This window comes from Muntiacus reevesi, chromosome 3, assembly GCF_963930625.1.
Source record: "Muntiacus reevesi chromosome 3, mMunRee1.1, whole genome shotgun sequence".
Lineage (NCBI taxonomy): Eukaryota > Metazoa > Chordata > Mammalia > Artiodactyla > Cervidae > Muntiacus > Muntiacus reevesi.
The window spans coordinates 2,442,522-2,463,480 of NC_089251.1; the positions used below are offsets into that span (position 1 = coordinate 2,442,522).

General features: G+C 57.8%; 2 protein-coding genes across 2 annotated transcripts in view; one reads left to right on the forward strand and one right to left on the reverse strand.

Annotated features, from left to right (window-relative positions):
• The window catches only part of ADAMTS13 (ADAM metallopeptidase with thrombospondin type 1 motif 13), a 28,913-nt gene extending 24,875 nt beyond the window's left edge, over window positions 1-4,038 (reverse strand). The window contains 3 exon segments of the mRNA XM_065928716.1: window positions 1,375-1,514; window positions 3,694-3,771; window positions 3,966-4,038. Coding sequence (XP_065784788.1) covers window positions 1,375-1,514; window positions 3,694-3,771; window positions 3,966-4,038 — 291 coding nt within the window.
• A 9,115-nt stretch (window positions 4,039-13,153) lies between these two features.
• On the forward strand, window positions 13,154-20,891 carry REXO4 (REX4 homolog, 3'-5' exonuclease). The gene is made up of 8 exons (XM_065928117.1): window positions 13,154-13,410; window positions 15,392-15,726; window positions 16,951-17,088; window positions 17,251-17,444; window positions 18,074-18,162; window positions 18,898-18,972; window positions 19,535-19,609; window positions 20,119-20,891. Exons 1-8 carry the CDS (start codon window positions 13,210-13,212, stop codon window positions 20,230-20,232), a joined length of 1,221 nt encoding a protein of 406 aa, XP_065784189.1. The 5' UTR covers window positions 13,154-13,209; the 3' UTR covers window positions 20,233-20,891.
• The last annotated feature ends 68 nt before the right edge of the window (window positions 20,892-20,959 follow it).

Consider the following 20,959-nt stretch of genomic DNA (forward strand, 5'->3'; position numbering starts at 1 on the left):
ACCTGTGTCGTCAGGATCCTGTTAACTAACCTCAGGGGCCCAATTCCCTCCTCCGTAAGAGTCAGAGAAACACGTCCATAGCTGTTGGCAGACCTGGTAACCATGCAGTCGGCACAGGTGGGTGCCCGGCATGACGCTGGCCGCTACCACGACCAGCACCACCTGGGAAGGAGCCAGTCCAGTCTACTACCTGACCATCACTGGGCCTCATAAAACACGTTGAATGGCCAGAGGGAGCATGGTTTGATTATCAAATTTCAGTATATTCAAGGTGGAGGGCCTCCCACCCCGCCCCGCCCAAAGCTTGAAAACAGAGCTTTCAAGTGACTTAGAGGGAATATTTTCCACCTCTGGGGCTGGCAGTTGGAAGCCCAAGCTGGCTTGTCCTGGACTTGAGCCAGCTTCTCCAGGGGTTGGGACCCCAGGGGTATGACCCCTGGCACCCAGCCTCCATGCAGGGTGGGAACCCCAGAGAACATCTGAGAGAAGAGAGGGCTCGGAGGGCCTGGGGCTCTGAGAGTGGGAGAATCCTTTCCTTTGGTCCAAGACAGCCGGGCACACCTAAGGCTGGGAACATGGTGATGCCAAGGACCCCACCTTCTGATGCCGCCCGCCCTCCAGGGTCCACTTACCAGGGGAGCAACTCGGGCCCTGGTGCTGCCAGCAGTGGTATTGATCTCCTAAGGTTTGTGGAAATATACCTGGCTGCCTAGAACACGTGTGTTTCTGTGTATTTACAAGCAAATGCGCTCCGGCATGGCCCAGCCCCAGCGGGGATGTGATCACCAGCTTTGGGCCACCTGTTTCTATGCTGCCTCTTTGTCTCTGAGATAATAATCAGTGGGAGCTGTGCGTCCTGCCCCCACCGTTACCCCAGAAGTCAAGTGAAGGGGAGCCCATCCCAAATGGGGGTGTCTGCAAGAAGGGTGCCCACTACTAGGCAGTGTGAGCTGAGGTGTCCCCAGGTCGAAGGGACGTTGGGGGAGAGGCCAGGCTTGAGGGTCCCGGACCACAGGGACCCAGGAGCAAGAGGCTGGAGGTTGTACTGCCAGCTGTGGAGGGGATAAGAACAGATCACACCTCTCCCCATCCTAGGACCCTAAGCCTCAGATGTGACCCCAGCCTCAGGCTTACCCCGAGTTCAACCCACCAGATAAGCCAGCCCACGGACATTGTGCACAAGCCCGGGTGCGGGACGCTGACTCCACAGGCTCCCACGGATGGGCCAGCGGCGGTCTCCAAGGACCACTGCTGCCCCCCAGGCCCCCGAGCCCGCCCCCGGTCGGCACTGCCCACTGCGCCCGCCGCCCCCGGGCCCCCGAGCCCGCCCCCGGTCAGCACTGCCCACTGCGCCCGCTTGACGCGAGGTCTCACCATGTTGAGGTTGGTGAGCACGTAGCGCTCTGTGTCCTCCCCGTGGGCCTGGTGGACGTCGGGACCCGCGGCCACCAGCAGCTCCAGGTGCAGGACGTTCCCGGCAGCCCGTCTCCGGAGGCGAGGGGCAGCGGAGCGGCCTGGTGAAGGAGTGGGCAGGGCTGAGAGCCAGGGTCCCGGAAAGCGGGTGAAACGGGGCTCTGGTCAGCTGACCTCAGGGCCCCCCATGGCCAGGCCTCGCCACCCCCTGGGCTCCCAGGCTCGGAGACACGGTGGTGGGAAGCCCCCCTGTGCCATCCACGGTGGGGAGGGGGGAGCTGGCGGGCCCCGGCCTCAGCTTTCTCGCGGGGAGCTGCCTCTGGCACAGGGAGACTGAGTCAGCCTAGTTCTTTTCTAATCATTAATTTGCTAAGCAGTTTTTTAGTTAGTTAATTAACTGACATATAGTAACTAATAATGTGTTAGTTTCAGGTGTACGCCACGGTGACGCAGTTAAGTGTGTGTGTGCGTGTGTGTGCATGCTCAGTTGTTAAGCCATGCCTGACTCTGCAGCCCCATGGACTGTAGCCCGCCAGGCGCCTCTGTCCATGGGATTCTCCAGGCAAGATCACGGGAGCGGGTTGCTATGCCCTCCTCCAGGGGATCTTCCCGACCCAGTGATCGAACTGGAGCGTCCTGCTTGGCAGGGGGATTCTTCAGCACTGCGCCATGTATAAACACACACACATGTGTATGTGTCCTTTTTCAGATTCGTTTCCCTTTTAGGTTATTAAAAAAAAATTTAGCAGTTGAGTAGAGTTCCCTGTGCTATAAGTAGGACCTTGTTTATCTAGTGTGCATGTGTGTGTGTGTATTCAGTCATGTCTGACCCTTTGCAACCCCACAGACCGCAGCCTGCCAGGTTCCTCTGTCCGTGAGATTTTCCAGGCAAGAATACCGGAGTGAGTTGCCATTTCCTCCTCCAGGAGATCTTCCCAACCCAGGGATACAACCCAAGTCTCTTGCATCTCCTGCACTGGCAGGCGGATTCTTTACCACTATACCATTTTATATGTAGTAGTGTGTATATACTAATCTCAAGCTCCTGATCTACTCCCCTATCCTCCTTTGCTAGCTGTAACCTGTTTGCAGGGCTGAGTGAGCAGCTCCACACTGGCCCTCCTAGAGCTGGCTTCTCAGCGCCCGTGGTTTTGTTCCCTCGGACAGCCACTGACTGAGTTAGGACGTCTCTGCCCCCCTCGGGCAGGGAGTGGGAGGTCCCAAGCTCTCACACGTCACTCACGCTGTGACTGTTAGAATAGACGGCTTGGCCGGCTCGCAGGAGAGAGGTGGCCAGGTCTTGGGAGGACGGCTGTCTCGGGTGGAGATACTTCATCCCCCACCCCGGGCTGACCGGGCATGCAGGGCAGTGCAAGGCCCAGGAGTCAGCTACGGTGTGGATTCTACGTCCTTCTGGTCACCCCAAAGCCCCACGGTGGGCGCACTGGAGAACGAGGTCGCCCCGGGATGGTAAGAAAAGCCCAGGAGCCCACCCTGCTTGCAGCAGATGCAGCCTGGGGAAGGCACGAGCAGGCCTGGGGGCAACAGGGCCAACTCCCGCCCTGGCTGTGCCCGGCAGTCGTTGCGTAGGCTTGCAGCGGCCACTTCTCATCTCTGGGCCTCTGGGTTCCCATCTGCAGCGTGGGAACTACCAGTGACCTCTGACCCAGGGCCCAAGGCTCCAAGGCCCACGTCAGTGAACGCGCTTTGTAGACGGTGAACGGCTGTTCAGAGGCAGGAGGTCTCCGTGTCCGCCGAGCAGATGGTCTGAGGGCAGGGCTGGTGGCCATACACTCCCCTGGCCTGTCCCGTGGGCTCAGGGGACACCCTGCATGCTCATGAAGGCGGCTCGCGGAGCTCGGCCGCTCCGACCCCAGACATCAGGAGAGCTGGTCCCTCCCCTAGAGTCGACCCTGCCCACAGCCCCCTCCCCCTCCAGGAGCTGTACCTGCAGCGGTGGGGGCCCGGGGGTGGGCCTGTGGATCAGGTGGGGCTGTGCTCCCCCCCAGGGATGCACCAGCGCCCGGTGCTGCCTCCTCTATGGCTGGATGTAGAACCTGTCTGCACCCACCAGGACATCACCCTCTTGGAGGACAGAGAGCCATCTGGTCTACCAGCCCTTCTCCTGTGCATTCAGGGAAGGGCCTCGCTGGGCCGTCCCAGCCCCGGGCACGGGCTGGCCCTGGGTCTCCCCAGGACTCCTCCCCGAGTCTAAGGTCCAAGAGCCCATCTGTGGGGGACAGCGGGGGACCTGTGCCCTCTGGGGCTGCACCCACTGACTGCCACCTGCCGCCAGCCCCCACGCCAGGTGCCCGTTCCCCGTCACGTGCTCAGGCTTCAGGCCCCAGACTGCAGGGCCTGGTGAAGACCACGGGCAAGGAGGGAGGGGGTCTCTAGGGCCGCTCTAGGCCCGCGCTAACGGACAGCGCTGCCTGTCACCAGGGGGACCGCGAGTGCCCCCTGTCTCGGCCCAGGCTGGACCACCCAGCCCGGGAACCTAGCGGCGGGGGGCGGGGGGCGGGGGTTGTAGTGATATCAGTGGCTCTGCTCACCGAGAGACACTTCATGACAACGCACGACACCAGTCCCCACAGCCCCCCAGAAGGCCGGTGCCGCCTTCACCATACCTCTGTGACAACACGGGTTCAGCGGAGGGGCCGGCCGCGGGCCAGCTGCACAAAGGGGCACAGCTGAGCCCGAACTCAGCTCTGACTGCAAAGCCCACGCTCTTTCCGTTCCCCGTGCCCCGGGCCTGCACTCAGCTCTGTCCCCTGCTAGCTGGGTGGCCCGAGGGAACTCAGCGGCTTCTCTGAGCCTCCGAGGAGCAGGCCCTCAACTGGGTCAGAGTCTGGCTAAGATCCAAGCGGTCTTGCTCTTGCATCTGGGGGCTGGGGGACACGTTTGCCCCATGGTGTCCCCCCAGCCAGCCCGGGCGCCCACTCACCACGAGGCCCGAGTAGTAGGTGAGCCTGGCCGCTGTGCCCGGGGCCAGCAGGGCCCGGCCTCCCGTGAGGCAGGGGTGGGGAGGCCCCCTCAGCAGCCGCAGGGAGGCACTGAGCACGCGCTAGCTGGTGAAGGAGGCGGCCAGCAGGCCCAGCTCAGGCCGGCAGCGGAAGGAGAAGAGCCGGCCCAGGGCTGCCAGGGAGCCGCGTGGGGCCCTGCAGGGCAGCCCCGCCGGCCCACCCTCGTCCTTGTGCTCGCAGACGCAGGCCGGGGGGCCACGTCGAACGGGGGCACTGCGGGAGACAGGAGGCCCCGTGCTCACCCCTGCTCGGCTCTCCAGGTCCTCTCAGGGGTCCCCACTGGCCCACCAGCCCGGCGCCAGGCACCTGACCCCGATCCCAGAGCAGTCACGAGCGGGACACCCCTCACTCTCTACCCTCCGACCCCTGACCACTCGCCCGCCCTGCCCCTGGTCCCCATCAGCCTCTGAATCAAAGTCCCCGGTGGTCCTCGTCGGAAGGGGGGCAGGCACCACAGAGATGCCCGCGGTCACGGCCCAGGAAGAATGGGAAAAGGCTCTGGCCGGAGCACGACCCTGTGCCCATCTTGCTTCTCACGGAAAACATAAATGCTTACATCCTGGCCAGAAACCCGCAGACTTCCTGCGCCGGTCGGCCCGGGCAAGGCTCGGGGGCGGGAGAGACCCGCTAATGAGTGACCGCTGCCTCGAGATAGTGAATAGAATCCCAGGGTCAGAATCCCAGCTCGCCCAGAACACCCGGACCAGTCTTTATCAACTTGGCAGAGAGGACCAGAATTAATTAAGAGCGACAGCGGCGCCTCTGACTTCCTCCCAGCAGAGCCTCCAAAGAGCCGGCCCCCTGTCTCAGTGGTGAGATGCCCCTGCCTCCCCCCACCCCCGCCGTGGGCTCTGAGAAACCCCCGTTGCAAGGGGGCTGCCAGGGCGCGTACCTTCAAAGGCAGCTTCGGGGCCAAAGTGAGAGGTCACGTCCCCCGGCTCCAGGGCCCACAGAAACTGCTGTGAGGAGTGAGAGGACACAGGGAGGGGAGGTGGGGGCCGGGCAAGACAAGGAGCAGGCTGAGCGGGGAGGGAGGGGCCCTGGATGGAGGGGGACAAGCCCCTCAGCCCGGCGCGGACGGCGTCCGCCCCTCACCATCGGGCACGCAGCACTGAGGCCAACTCCATCTCCAGGGAGCCCAATTCGTCCCCTGAACCCCGAGTTCAGACTTCCTCCCCCTCTGCCCAAGCGCTGTTGGGCACCCTCGCCCCCAGGGGACCCAGCCCTCAGCCCCAGAAGAGTCTGGATGCCCAGCTCCCGGGCTCCCCCAGCACCGTGGCCCTGCGGGCCCACCCACCTGCCGGGGATCAGGGAGCGCCCAGCAGCTCAGGAGGAAGAGCGCAGAAGTGAGGGTCCCCCGTGCAGAGGGAGCCATGCTGCCTGCGATGATCTGCGGGAATCCTGGAGTGCCGGGCAGGCGGGCCCGCGGGGCTGGACCAGGAGGCTGGGTTTACTCGAGGGCGCTTCCTCCCAGGGCAGGCGCTGGGGGGACAGGGCGGCCTGCTGGCTCCTCCTGGCCGTGCGTGCGCGGGGCTGGGCCCTGACTCAGAGGATGGCCACCCGGCCCGTCCCTGAGAACACGGGGCTGGGGTCGGGGATGGGGTGGGGGGAAACGGTGGGATTCATCTCCCAGCGGTGTGGCTGCCGCTCCCCTGGGGACACTCTGCGCACCCACCCGCATCTCACTCCCTCCCTCTCGCCGCTGCCTGGTCTGTGTCTGCACCCGGCGGCAGCGGCTCACAGCACCAGGCTGGGGACACCCGCCCCGGTGTCACAGGCTCCCTGGGAGATTCTCGAGAACGTGTGCCCCACTCCCTCCTGCCTCCAGGACGCCTTCCCCGGCTGAGCCAGGGGCTAACAAGGGAGGGGGGTCCGCCCCCACCCCGGTCCATGCCCACCTCAGCCCTTCCGAGTCCCACTACGCTGGGGGCACCTGCCCGTCCATCTGGGCCGGTCTGCTTCCTGTCACAGGCGTCAGGAGTGGTCTGAGCCTGCCCCCTTTATCTGCCACGGGCATCCCACCCAGTGGGTGGTGCGCACACCTGACTCCATCTCTGGGAATGCATCCCGAGACCCAAACTGACACAGGGTGCTCGTCCGGCCATCTCATCGACCTGGGCTGGGATCTGGACGGGGCTCCCCACCTGGCCCCTCGGCCTCTTCCTCCCCGGTCCCATACCACGTCCTCAGGCCCAGCTCTGCCCTTAGGACGACGTGCCCACCGAGCCTCCAGGCCTTGTGATTCGCGGTCTGGCCCCTGCCAGCCCTCCCCCTGTGCTCACGGACCTCTAACTACACGCCCCCCCCACCCCCAGCTTGCCTTCCATCCCTCAAACAGTTCCAGGTTCTGCTCCTCCCTCTCACCTCTGGGCTTCCCAGTCCGGTTTCAGCTAAAACGTCACCTTCTTTAAGGCACCGTCTAAATACCCCTTCACCCACAAGGGGTGCCACATTTAGGAAAACAAAAAGTCAGGACAGCAGTGGAATTTGAATTTCAGATAAACATTGGAATTTTTTTATTTTTCTGGTGTAAGGGTGACAGTAAATGCAAGAAGGCAAAGTGGTTGTCCAAGGATGTCTTACAGATAGCTGAGAAAAGAGAAGCAAAAGGCAAGGGAGAAAGGGAAACATCTATCCAAATGAATGCAGAGTTCCAGAGAAGAGCAAGGAGAAATAAGAAAGCCTTCTTAAGTGAACAATGCAAAGTAATAAAAGAAAACGGCAAAAAGGGAAAGACTAGAGATCTCCTCAAGAAAATGAGAGCTACCAAGGGGACATTTCACGCAAAGATGGGCTCAATAAACAACAGAAACAGCAAGGACCTAACAAAAGCAGAAAAAATTAAGAAGAGGTGACAAAAATACACAGAATAACTATATAAAAAAGGTCTTCAGTTCAGTTCATTCGCTCAGTAGTCTGACTCTTTGTGACCCCATGGACCACAGCATGCCAGACCTCCCTGTTCATCACAAACTCCCGGAGTTTACTCAACCTCATGTCCATTGAGTCGGTGATGCCATCCAACCATCTCATCCTCTGTCGGCCCCTTCTCCTCCTGCCTTCAATCCTTCTCAGCATCAGGGTCTTTTCAAATGAGTCAGTTCTTCCCATCAGGTGGCCAAAGTATTGGAGTTTCAGCTTCAGCATCAGTCCTTCCAATGAACACCCAGGACTGATCTCCTTTAGGATGGACTGGTTGGATCTCCTTGCAGTCCAAGGGACTCTCAAGAGTCTTCCCCAACACCACAGTTCAAAAGCATCAATTCTTCCGTGCTCAGCTTTCTTTATAGTCCAACTCTCACATCCATACATGACTCCTAGAAAAACCACAGCCTTGACTAGGCGGATCTTTATTGACAAAGTAATGTCTCTGCTTTTTAATATGCTGTCTAGGTTGCTCATAACTTTCCTTCCAAGGAGTAAGCGTCTTTTAATTTCATGGCTGCAGTTACCATATGCACTGATTTTGGAGTCCCAAAAAATAAAGTCAGCCACTGTTTCCACTGTTTCCCCATCTATTTGCCAGGAAGTGATGGGACCGGGTGCCATGATCTTAGTTTTCTGAATGTTGAGATTTAAGCCAACTTTTTCACTCTCCTCTTTCACTTTCATCAAGAGGCTATTTAGTTCTTCACTTTCTGCCATAAGGGTGGTGTCATCTGCATATTTGAAGTTATTGATATTTCTCCTGGCAATCTTGATTCCAGCTTGTGCTTCATCCAGCCCAGTGTTTCTCATGAAGTACTCGGCATATAAGTTAAATAAGCAGGGTGACAATATACAGCCTCGACGTACTCCTTTTCCTATTTGGAATGAGTCTGTTGTTCCATGTCCAGTTCTAACTGTTGCTTCCTGACCTGCATACAGGTTTCTCTGGTATTCCCATCTCTTTCAGAATTTCCCACAGTTTATTGTGATCACACAGTCAAAGGCTTTGGCATAGTCAATAAAGCAGAAATAGATGTTTTTCTGGAACTCTCTTGCTTTTTCAATGATCCAGTGGATGTTGGCAATTTGATCTCTGGTTCCTCTGCCTTTTCTAAAACCAGCTTGAACATCTGAAAGTTCATGGTTCACATATTTCTGAAGCCTGGCTTGGAGAATTTTGAGCATTGCTTTACTAGCGTGTGAGATGAGTGCAATTGTGCAGTAGTTTGACCATTCTTTGACATTGCCTTTCTTTGGGATTGGAATGAAAACGGACCTTTTCCAGTCCTGTGGCCACTGCTGAGTTTTCCAAATTTGTTGGCATATTGAGTGCAGCACTTTCACAGCATCATCTTTTAGGATTTGAAATAGCTCAACTGGAATTCCATCACCTCCACTAGCTTTGTTCGTAGTGATGCTTTCTAAGACCCACTTGACTTCTCACTCCAGGATGTCTGGCTCTAGGTGAGTGATCACACCATCGTGATTATCTGGGTCGTGAAGATCTTTTTTGTATAGTTCTGTGTATTCTTGCCACCTCTTCTTAATATCTTCTGCTTCTGTTAGGTCCATAACATTTCTGTCCTTTATTGAGCCTATCTTTGCATGAAATGTTCCCTTGGTATCTCTAATTTTCTTGAAGAGATCTCTAGTCTTTCCCATTCTATTGTTTTTCTCTATTTCTTTGCACTGATCACTAAGGAAGGCTGTCTTAGCTCTCCTTGCTATTCTCTGGAACTCTGCATTCAAATGGGTGTATCTTTCCTTTTCTCCTTTGCTTTTCACTTCTCTTCTTTTCACAGCTATTTGTAAGGCCTCCTCAGACAGCCTTTTTGCTTTTTTGCATTTCTTTTTCTTGGGGATGGTCTTGATCCCTGTCTCCTGTACAACGTCACAAACCTCTGTCCATAGTATCAGGCACTCTATCAGATCTAGTCCCTTAAATCTATTTCTCACTTCCACTGTATAAAAGTTCTGTAAATAAGGTCTTAATGACCCAGATAACCACGATGGTGTGATCACTCACCTAGAACCAGACATCCTGGAATGCAAAGTCAAGTGGGCCTTAGGAAGCATCACTATGAATAAATCTAGTGGAGGTGATGAATTCCAGTTGAGGTATTTCAAATGGTAAAAGATGATGCTGTGAAAGTGCTGCACTCAATATGCCAACAAATTTGGAAAACTCAGCAGTGGTCACAGGACTAGAAAAGGTCAGTTTTCATTCTAATCCCAAAGAAAGGCAATGCCAAAGAATGCTCAAACTACCGCACAGTTGCACTCATCTCACACACTAGCAAGGTAACACTCAAAATCCCTCAAGCTAGGCTTCAGCAATACGTGAACTGAGAACTCCAGATGTTTAAGCTGAGTTTTGAAGAGGCAGAGAAACCAGAGATCACATCGCCAACATCTGTTGGATCATAGAAAAAGCAAGAGAGTTCTGCTTCATTGACTACACTACAGTCTTTGACTGTGTGGGCCACAAAAAACTGTGGAAAATCTGTAAAGAGATGAGAATACCAGGCCACCTGACCTGCGTCCTGAGAAACTGGTATGCAAGACAAGAAGCAACAGTTAGAACCAGACATGAAACAACGGACTGGGTCAAAATCGGGAAAGGAGTACAACAAGGCTGTATATTGTCACCCTGCTAATTTAACTTACATGCAGAGTACATCATGGAAAATGCTGGGCTGGATGAGTCGCAACCTGGAATCAAGATTGCTGGAGAAACATCAACAACCTCAGATATGCAGATGACACCATTCTAACAGCAGATAATAAGAGGAACTAAAGGACCTGTTGATGAGGGTGAATGAGGAGAGTGATAAAGATGACTTGAAATTCAACATTCAAAAAAAAACTAAGATTAAAAACACACATGTACCCCATTGCTCACTGCAGCACTGCTTACAACAGCCAGAACATGGAAGCAACCTAGACGCCCATCGACAGATGAATGGATAAAGGAATTGTGGTGCATACACACAACGGACTATTACCCAGCCATAAAAAGGAACGCATTTGAGTAAGTTCTGATGCAGGGGATGAACCTAGAACCTATTAAACAGGTGAAGTGAGTCAGAAAGAGAAAGATAAATATTGTATTCTAACGCACATATACAGAATCTAGAAAAATGGTTCTGAATGATTTATTTGCAGGGCAGCAACGGAGAAACAGCCATAGAGAATAGACTTATGGACATGGGGAGGGGGGAGGAGAGGGTGAGATGTGTGGAGAGAGTAATATGGAAACTTACATCACCATATGGAAAACAGATAACCAACGGGAATTTGCTGTCTGGCTCAGGAAACTCAAACAGGGGCTCTGTGTCAACCTAGAGGGGTGGGGTGGGGAGGGAGATGGGAGGGAGGTTCAAAAGGGAGGGGACAGATGTGTATACCTATGGCTGATTCATGTTGAGGTTTGACAAAAAAACAACAAAATTCTGTAAAGCAATCATTCTTCAATTAAAAAAATAAATTAAAAAATAAAACTAAGATTATGGCATCCAGTTCCATCACTCCATGGCAAATAGAAGGGGAAAAAGTGGAAGCAGTGACAGATTTTATTTTCTTGGGCTCCAAAATCACTGTGGATGGTAACTGCAGTCATGAAATTAAAAGACGCTCATCCTTGGAAGGAAAGCTATGACAAACCTAGACAGTGTATTAAAAAGCAGAGACATCACTGCTGACAAAGGTCCATAGAGTCAAAGCTATGGTTTTTCCAGTCGTCATGTACAGGATGCGAGAGTTGGACCATAAAGAAGTCTGAGCACCAAAGAAATGATGGTTTCAAACTGTGATGTTGGAGAAGACTCTTGAGAGTCCCTTGGATTGCAAGGAGATCCAACCAGTCCGTCCCAAAGGAGATCAGTCCTGGGTGTTCATTGGAAGGACTGATGCTGAAGCTGAAGCTCCAATAATTTGGCCACCTGATGCAAACAGCCAACTCCTTGGAAAACACCCTGATGTTGGGAAAAATTGAGCGCAAGAGGAGAAGGGGACGACAGAGGATGAGATGATCAGATGGCATCATCAACTCAATAGATATGAGTTTGAGCAAACTCTGGGAGATGGTGTAGGACAGGGTAACCTGGTGTGCTGCAATCCATGGAGTTGAAAAAAGTTGGACCGACTTAGCAACTGAACAACAACGATACCCTCAGGGCTTCCCAGGTGGCTCAGTGATAAAGAATCTGCCTGCCAGGCAGGAGATGTGGGTGGATCCCTGGGTCAGGAAGATCCTCAGGAGAAAGAAATGGCAACCCACTCCAGTATTCTGGCCTTGGGAAAGCCCATGGACAAGAGAAGCCTGGCGGGCTACTGTCTACGGGGTCGAAAGAGTTGGGCCACAACCTAGCGAGTAAGCAACAAGTATGCCCTCAGTATTGTAGCTATTATATGGAACATATTATAGTAAAAATTATTCTTTATCTGAAATTCCTGTTTCTCTGGGCGTCCTGCATGTTCTTTGGCAGCCTTAACCCTCCTTGGTCTCTACCACAGCATCTCATTTTCTCATCTTGGTGGGAGTTGCTAGGATACAAAATTGATGATTTGGTATCTGAATTTCCCTGAAGGCCCCCCAGCACAGGTACAGAGGTGGGGATGGGACCTTTGGGGAAATGCAGGTCTGGCCTCCAGGTGTTGTCAGAGCCAGGCAGGAGGTGTGAGTGACATCACCATTATCACATAACATACAACACTCTCTCTCCTTGGAAGAAAAGTTATGAGCAACCTAGACAGCATATTAAAAAGCAGAGACATTACTTTGCCAACAAAGGTCCACCTAGTCAAAGCTATGGTTTTTCCAGTGGTCATGTATGGATGTGAGAGTCGAACCATAAAGCTGAGAGCCGAAGAATGGATGCTTTGATCTGTGATGTTGGAGAAGACTCTTGAGAGTCCCTTGGACTGCAAGGAGATCCAACCAGTCCATCCTAAAGGAGATCAGTCCTGGGTGTTCATTGGAAGGACTGATGCTGAAGCTGAAACTCCAATACTTTGGCCACCTGATGCGGAGAGCTGACTCATTTGAAAAGACCCTGATGCTGGGAGGGATTGAGGGCGGGAGGAGAAGGGGACGACAGAGGACGAGATGGCTGGATGGCATCACCGACTCCATGGACATGAGTCTGAGTAAACTCCGGGAGTTGGTGATGGGCAGGGAGGCCCGGCGTGCTGCAGTCCATGGGGTCACAGAGAGCTGAACGCGACCGGGCAACTGACCTGAAGCGAACCTAACAGACACCACTTGCCGCAGCGCTTTATCCTTGTTACCGGATGCTGCTGGACCGCGGAGAGCAGGCTGTGCCACCGGGCGTCCCCCCTCCCGGCCCTGGGCCTCGGTGTCCCCGCCGCGGAGGCAAGACTGGCCGGGGTGGGGACAGCGGCCGGCTGACAGCGGCCCGCAGGACCGGGCGTCGGCTCCGCGCCCGCAGCTCCCGGGCCCAGCCGCCCAGCGCCCCCTGGCGGCCGCCTGCCGGGCGCCCCGCCGGCCCGGCCTCGGTGCTACACCAACGGCGGTCCCCTCGCTCCCCTTCCGGCGCTCGCCTTTCTCGGCCCCGGGCCGGCCCTCAGAGACATTCCGGGCTTCTTCCAACCCGACCCGGGGCCTACAGCCGCGTGCACTGCTCACCAGGGCGGCGGCCCTTCTCCTTAGCAGTCGAGGAGGCCCGCCCTGCTCCCTGCGGTGCGGAACCAGAGGCTAAGGCCCGGTTTCCAGCCCGGCTGGGTAGAGAGCGAGCACTTCCTGGAACCCGGCGCCCACGTGAGGGGGACGCGTGCCTGGCGGCTTCCGGGGTCCGAGCGGGCAGAACCGGGCTCGGGGGCCGGGATGGTGAAAGCGCGGCGGCGCGCCCCGCGTGCCCCAGCGCCTGAGGCCGGGCCCGTCAGGAAGCCGAAGCGGAAGAAAAGAGTCTGGAGGAACAAAGCGCGAGAAGCCGGCGGGACGCCGGGGGACGACCCCGGAGTGGTCGCGGTGCGGCCCCCAAAGGCCCCGGAGGACTTTTCCCCAAACTGGAAGGCGCTGCAGGAGGCAAGGGCGCGAGGGCCCCGCGGGCGGAGAGGGGGCGGTGTATGGGTCCCGGGGCGCGCGGGCTGGAGTGGACGCGGGGAGCAGAGCCGCTCGCAGGGGCCGGAGAGCGTGGGCTGCGGAACGGCGGAGGCTCTATGCGCAGCGTCCTGCTGACAGTTAAGTTCAGTCGCTCAGTCGTGTCCGACGCTCCGCGACCCCATGGACTGCAGCACACCGGGCCTCCCTGTCCATCACCAGCTCCCGGAGTTCACTCAAACTCATGTCCATCCAGTGGGTGATGCCATCCAACCATCTCATCCTCTTTCGTCCCCTCCTCCTCCCGCCTTCAGTTTTTCCAGTATCAGGGTCTTTTCCAGTGAGGCAGTTTTTGGCATCAGGTGGCCAAAATACTGGAGTTTCAGCTTCAGCATCAGTCCTTCCAATGAACACCCAGGACTGATCTCCTTTAGGATGGACTGGTTGGATCTCCTTGCAGTCCAAGGGACTCTCAAGAGTCTTCTCCAACACCACAGTTCAGAAGCATCCATTTTTCAGCGCTCAGCTTTCTTTGTGGTCCAACTCTCACATCCACATATACTGGAAAAACCATAGCTTTGACCATATGGACATTTGTAGGCAAAGTAACATCTCTGCTCTTTAATATGCTATCTAGGTTTGTCATAGCTTTCTTTCCAAGGAGTGTCTTTTAATTTCGTGTCTGCAGTCACCATCTGCAGTGATTTTGGAGCTCCAAAAAATAAAATCTGTCACTGTTTCCACTATTACCCCATCTATTTGCCGTGAAATTCTGGTAACACTGGGCCCTTAATCCATGACCACTGCCGCTGATCACTGAGCACTTCAAATGTGCTTCAGACACTGCTGGATGGGATGAGCTGTATGTGTTCATATTTAACCTGAAACCGACTCAGATCTTTTAGCGTCTGCATTTTACAGATGAGGAAATGGGTCTGAAAGGTTAAGTAGGTTGCAGCCAGGTCAGCAGAACCAGGAGTCAGACCCCACACGCCAACCCCCCACCAACTCCCTGCTTGTAATGTCACGTTATACTTCCTTGCCTTTCTGGGCCCTCAGTGGGCCAAGACTTACCGGTCAGTATCTCCTGAGTGCTGTTTGTCGGCTGTGCTTCACTTGTAAATTGTCTCCACCTCCGCCGGAGTTGACTGCTGCTGTTTCTGCTGTTTTCTGGATGAGGAGACTGGGAGGGGTCAAGGGACAGGGCCCAAGGTCACACAGCCAGCTCCTGGGCCGCAGTTGCGCGGGGCTGGGCGGGCGTCGGCGCTGTGTGCTGCTGCTGACCCTCACGGTGTCTCTGCAGCCGCTCCTGAGAGCTCTCCCGGAGCCTCAGAGTGGGTACGTGGGAGAGCAGAGAAGGGCTTCTGAGACTGTTAACCTGCACCTTAAGGGGGGAGTCCAGATCATTCTCCCGTCCTGACACACAGACCGTGGAATTCCCTCGGGCAAGCCCAGGGATCTCGGACCTCCTGAGCTGTGACTCTGCCTCTTTCTCACAAGAAAGTAAAGCAAAAAGAAGCGAGCAGAGGGATGGATATTTATTGTGAGAAGAAACTCCACATTTTCTCTAATTTATACAAGAAAGGCACTTCTCCTGTTCTTTAAACATTACGGGAACAGGTGGGTAGGAACCGCCTTCTTGCTCAGCTGGTTGCCGCATAGCAGGGTCTTAACCGAAGACGCAGGGCTGGGAGACCTCAGCCCTCCCTGGAGGGGAGCAGGGGCATGGCTGTCCACCCTGTGTCATTGGACATGACCATCTCTTCCTGAGAGCCTCACAGCAGGAGCAAACCAAGAAATCTGACTAAGGAAGTGGCCCCCGTGCGCCAACTCTGAAGCAGTTAACTCTAAAATAACTATGAATATGGGAACAAGTTGCTTTTAGACACGTACACGCTTTTTTTTCAGTCTTCAGTGTGTGATTTCCAAATTACAATGTTATGTATTTTGTTTTGGGTTCTCTTAGCTGCTGAAACAAAGATCACAGACCCCACAAGAGCCTCTACTTCACTCTCAAACGGATTCCAAAAAGCAGCCCCAGTGTGTCCAACAGAATAGAAACTGGATTTCAGATAAAGCAAAGAGAGATGCGATGGGGATGGAAAACACAGACCCCGAGGCCAAAGGGGCCTCTGGGCCCTCAGGACTGCTGATGAGCTGGAAGATACCGGCGCAGCCCAAGGAGAAGGGGGCCAGCAAAAGGACCAGGGGTGACGTGTCTCCGCAGCAAGGCGGCATCAAACAGAAGAAGCGGAAAGCTGGGGAGCCGACTGCCCCCTTGCCTCCAGCCCCGCCCACCGAGTAAGCACCGCAGGACGTGGTGATGGACACGGCCTCCCTGTGCCTCCGCTGGGCTCAGCCTCCTCCCCAGTCACGGCGAGTCAGCCTCCCTAAGGAGGCTGAGGCTGGTGGCCCCTCTGTCACCTTACCCCGGGGCTGTGGGTTTCTTTGTGGGTAATTCAGGTAATTTAGAATTAACCTAGGGTAAGTCTATTCCCCTAGAACGTAGGCATAGCGAAGGCTGACCCTGTCCCATAGCTGCTATATCTCCAGGGCCCAGAACAGGGCTTGGCACCTCATGGGCCCTCAGGAAAGACTTGTGGAATGAATGAACACCAAAGCCAGAAAGACTTGAGTTCAAAACCGATGCCCGTGTCTTGCCAGCTGGGTGCTTTGGGGCAGGTTCCTGAGGCGCCCTGAGCCACAGCGTGGTCACCTGTGCTGGGTCTGTGAGGCTCCCATGCCGCCCCAGTGCCAGGCGCTTACTCAAAAAAGCCTGGGTGTCGCCCACACAGGAGCCCAGTCAGCAGCTGCCTCTCAGTGGCTCGGCAGGGGATGGAGTGTCTGTAAGTCCGCCTGGCTGCGTGCCGCCGGGGGTTGAGGACACAGTGGCTGAAGGTCTCAGGAAGCAGAGTTTGAGGGCCTGCCGTGTGTCCCAGTGCCAGGCGCCCTCTTAGGAAAGAGTGGTCCCTGCTGGGCCCTCCATCGAGAAGGGGCAGCCGAGGGGAGGGGACGGACGACGCACTGCAGTTGTTTCAGTGATTCCCGCGGTGTGGTCGGGATCAGTCCCGCGAGGGCGGAGCATGTCGGGGCAGAGGCCAGAGGGCCTTCCGGTCAGCCAGTGCATCTCGGAGGAGAGGACTCGGCGGCTGTGCATCCCAGCCTGGGCGTCCCTGTCTGCAGGCTCGGCACGGGGACGCCGCGGGCACCAAGGGCTGTCTGAGTCTCCATTCTCCTGGCAGCGTGTTCATCTGTGGTTCCCAAATGCCCGGTAGCTGTTTGTTCCGTCATTGAGAAGAAAGTGTTAGCAACCGTTACACCTGAGTGGGGGTGGAGGTATTTCTGTTTCCTGTTCTCTGTGTTGCTCTGCGGTTCCTGAATTCTAGCTATAGAGTGCATTTTTAATTAGACGGGCAAGTGCCAAGGTGATCACTGTGGCCAGCGGCCAGGCACATGGGCCTGAGCGCCCTCAGAGCGCGCCACACTTGCCACCACGCTCAGCCCGTTCTCCCCTCTGTCTTTTAGAGACGATATCTGGTTTGACGATGTTGATCCAGCAGACATCGAAGCGGCCATCGGCCCAGAGGCAGCCAGCATAGCGAGGAAGCAGCTGGGTCAGGGCGAAAGCAGCGTCACGCTGGTGAAGGAGCGGGCCTTCAGCGGGTACGCAGGCCCCATGGGACGCGCTCAGCCTTGGGGGTCCGGCGGGGTCTTCAGGGCAGGTGCCTCGGCGTCTGGCTGAGCCCGGTCCTCGGCATGTTGCTGAGTGGCGGAGCTGGGTCCCAGGCCCCACAAGGTTAACCTGGAGCTTTGGTTCCCCCCCAGGCTGACTAAAGCCTTAGCCATGGACTGCGAGATGGTGGGCGTGGGCCCCAAGGGGGAGGAGAGCATCGTGGCCCGCGTGTCCTTGGTGAACCAGCACGGGAGGTGCGTGTACGACAAGCACGTGAAGCCAACCCAGCCAGTGACCGACTACAGGACCGCGGTCAGCGGGGTCCGGCCCGCGGACCTGGCGCAGGGTGGGTGGCTAAGCTGGGCACGTCCCCGGGAGCCCGGCGGTCTCTCCGCCCTCCCGGGTGGGCGGGCTTTATGTTGGCCTGGCTGCCTTTTGGTCACCTGACCTTCAACCGGGCCAGTGTTCCCGAACTGCACTGGGCAGCGGGGATGGAGCGGGTGTTGGAGGAAGGCCGCTAGGAGGTGCAGACGGGCCTGGGGAGGCGGGTCAGGCGGCAGGGGCCTGGCCTGGCCAGGGCGGGTTCTCGCAGGTTCCCTAAGGTTCCCATCTTGGGACACACCCAGGGGGCTGGTCTGTAGAGTCTGCCCTTGGACGAGCTGTGCTCGGGGCCCTGAGATCGGGCCTGGAGGGATCCTGAGGGCAGGAGCTCGAGGCGTGGCCCCCCACCTCCTCTGGGCGTGTGGTCGCTGCCATCCACGCCTCTCGGGTCCTCGAGGACGGCCCACGAGGCCGCCCGGCCACTCCTCGGCCGCAGGCTCTGCCAGTGCTGCCTGGGCCGGGTGGGCAGCCCCAGGGCACGAGCAGGGTTGGCGCCCCCTTCTGAGGGCCTGACCCACCCAGGGCCCCAGTCAGACGGGGCAGGAGCGCTCGCTCTCAGCACCGTGCTGAAACCCCTTCTATGTGTGGCTCCAGGAGAAGAGTTTGAAGTTGTTCAGAGGGAAGTTGCGGACCTGCTCAAGGGCCGGATTCTGGTCGGACACGCGCTGCACAACGACCTCAAGGTGTCTGCCCGCGCCTCTGTGCCCCGCGGTGTTGGAGGCGCCGCGCGCAGTGAGAGCCGGGGCCGATGCTGCTGCCCCGCCCGGCGACGGCCCCCACTCCTCAGGGCAGAGCCCCTCCCCGGGCGGGGGCACCCTGGTCCCTGTTCCTTCGAAACCCCAGGCAGCCCCCGTCTCACAGGCTGGCCCCTGGTGGCCAGCACGGAGGGCGGCAGGCCAGCCCCCAGGGCCCCTTCCTGCCCCCGAGGGTGCGGCTCGGCCTGTGCCGGGCAGGTCTCTGCCGCGGGCCACGGTGGCCCGCTCGTTGGGATGGGAACTTGGGGCAGCAGGTGCTCTCAGCTCGGAGGCCCCAGGGCTCAGGCTCCCCCTTCAGCCCCTGCGCCCTCCCCGCCCTGGTAGCCTGGGCAGACTTGCCCTCCACCCCCCTGGGCCTGTCTCAAGGTTGTGGGGGGACCCGTTTCATCTCTGACACCCTGTGTGTATGTGACACAAACTCAAGTACGGGACAGACGGTCGCGGGTTCCCTGGTGACTGGGTCTCCGTCTTCCCCACCTCTAAGGCTGTGTTTCCGTCCGTGCGTTCTCTCTGCTGAGCGTCCCTGTCCCGCGATAATCGCCCCCGGGAGCTCAGGCTCGCATCAGTGCCTCGTCCTGCCTGTGTGTGAGGTGTGGGACTCTGAGAAAGGGGCACCTTTCTGCAGACAAACACCAAACCGCCCGTCATACCTTCCTCCTCCAGGCACTGTTTCTGGGCCACCCGAAGAGGAAGATCCGGGACACTCAGAAGTATAAGCCTTTCAGGACCCAAGTGAAGGTACCGGAGACCACGCGGCTCTGAAAACCTGGTTCACCTGATCATGGGTTCTGGTCCCTGGAGGCTGGCTTCCTGGTTAAAGGTGTTTGGGTTGGGTTTGGTTTGGTTTTCCCTTTTAACCTTTAAAACTAAGAGGAGGGACTTTCCTACTTGTCCAGTGGTTGGGACGTGGCGCTTCCATTGCTGGGGGTCCAGGTTCAGTCCCTGGTCAGGAAACTGAGATCCTGCATGCTGCATGGTTCAGCCAAAAAAAAAACAGTGAAAAAATAAACGAGAGTCACAGGAGAATTAGACATTTAAAAAGGAAAAGGAATCTTAGAGAAAAAAGACTTGGCCAACCCAAAGTTCGTGCTGCTGAGGGCAGTGCGTCCACTCTCCTCTGATCACACCCCCAGCCGCGGGTCGGAAGGCACGTTGTGTGTGTTCCAGAGGCAGAGGCCCCCCCCCCAAGAGCAGGGCCGTCCGGGGCCAGCGATGCACCGTCCCTCCCGGGTCCTCGACAGGCCAACCTCCTGCCCAGGCCCCACCCAGACGTGATGACGTGCTCCCCTCTTCCTGGCAGAGTGGACGGCCATCTCTGAAGCTGCTTGCAGAGAGAATCCTGGGGATTCAGGTGCAGCAGGCGGAGCACTGTTCGGTAAGTGCATCCTGGGTGACAGGCCTCCAGATGCCGGGCGGGTGACGGGTGACGGGTGATGGCCTGCGGGTTGGGGGCCGTGCTGAGCTCGTGGGCAAGGTGCAGCGTCACCCGATGTTGGCAGACGCACTTCACACTGGCTGCTCCTGGTGTGCGGTAGTTGGAGAGAAAGGCCCGTCTAGATCTCAGGCCCCCAGGGGCTGAGGGGGAGGCTCTGGGCCCGAAGAGCCTGGCCCTCTGGGCGTCAGTCTGGGCCCGCGACCCTCCTGTCTGCCTTCCAAGTCGTGTGGCGTCCGGGGCCCCTCGTGAGCCAGCATGCCCGTCCCTCCCCGTCTGTGGGGTCCTCCCCCACCCCCCGACCGGGGGCTACGTCCCTGGACCCCTGCTGTCATCTCTGGTCATTGTTGCCCCACGTCTGGCAGCAGGACTCAGGAGCTGCGGGATGGACGGGGAGGGTGGCCGCACCGGTCACCGGCAGGATGGCCGTAGTGATGCCCCACATCCCCCAGGTCCAGGACGCGCAGGTGGCAATGAGGCTGTACGTCCTGGTGAAGAGGGACTGGGAGAGCCTCTCTGGGGACAGGCAGCCCCCTGCCCCCGAGGCCGGCAGCCAGGACGCCTAGCAGGACCCCGCCCCGAGCCACCCTCGCGCCTGCGGGAGCTGCAACCACGCCAGACGACGGATGGAGCTCCTAGAGCTGCGGGTGGTTTTCAGAAACAGGCGCATAGCGTGCATGCTGCTGAGCTGAGCGTCTCGTCTGGTCATGGCGTCCGAGCCTCTCCTGCACAGGGGGCCGGGTGGCTGTCCCTGGGGCTCCCCGGGCCAGGGCGGGGAGCGCCCGGTTGTCTGCCGGGTCTTCGTCACCTTCTCTGAGGGGGGGCCTTGCCCCTCGCTGCCGTGACAACAGAAAGAAGGGCTCCGCGGACTCGGGCGTGGGCCACGCGGTTGCCCCAGCGCAGCCTCGCTGAGGGCGTTTCTCTGCCACCGGACACTCGGGGGGATCTGAGGCTGGGGTTCCGCTCACCCCACCTGTGCACACCCGCCATATTTAAATTCCAGGTTAGAGCCTGCAGAAGGCAGGGGGGCTCGGGCTGCCCAGCGCGGTTTTCCGGGAGGTGGGTGCCCCCCCCGACCCGGACGGACGTGTGAGCGCAGGCCCGGGGCGCGGGCTCGCTGAGGGGAGCGTGCGGCGCCCCAGGCTGTGCTGAGCCCCCGCCGGCCGTGGGAAAAGTCCAAAGCCACCACGAAGGTTGTGTGACATAAACGCATGTTTTTACTTGAGCTGCACCTGGTGGAGGCCCGTGTCTGAGAGGACGGCTGGGTCCCACCTCTTCTGACCCCGCTCCCCC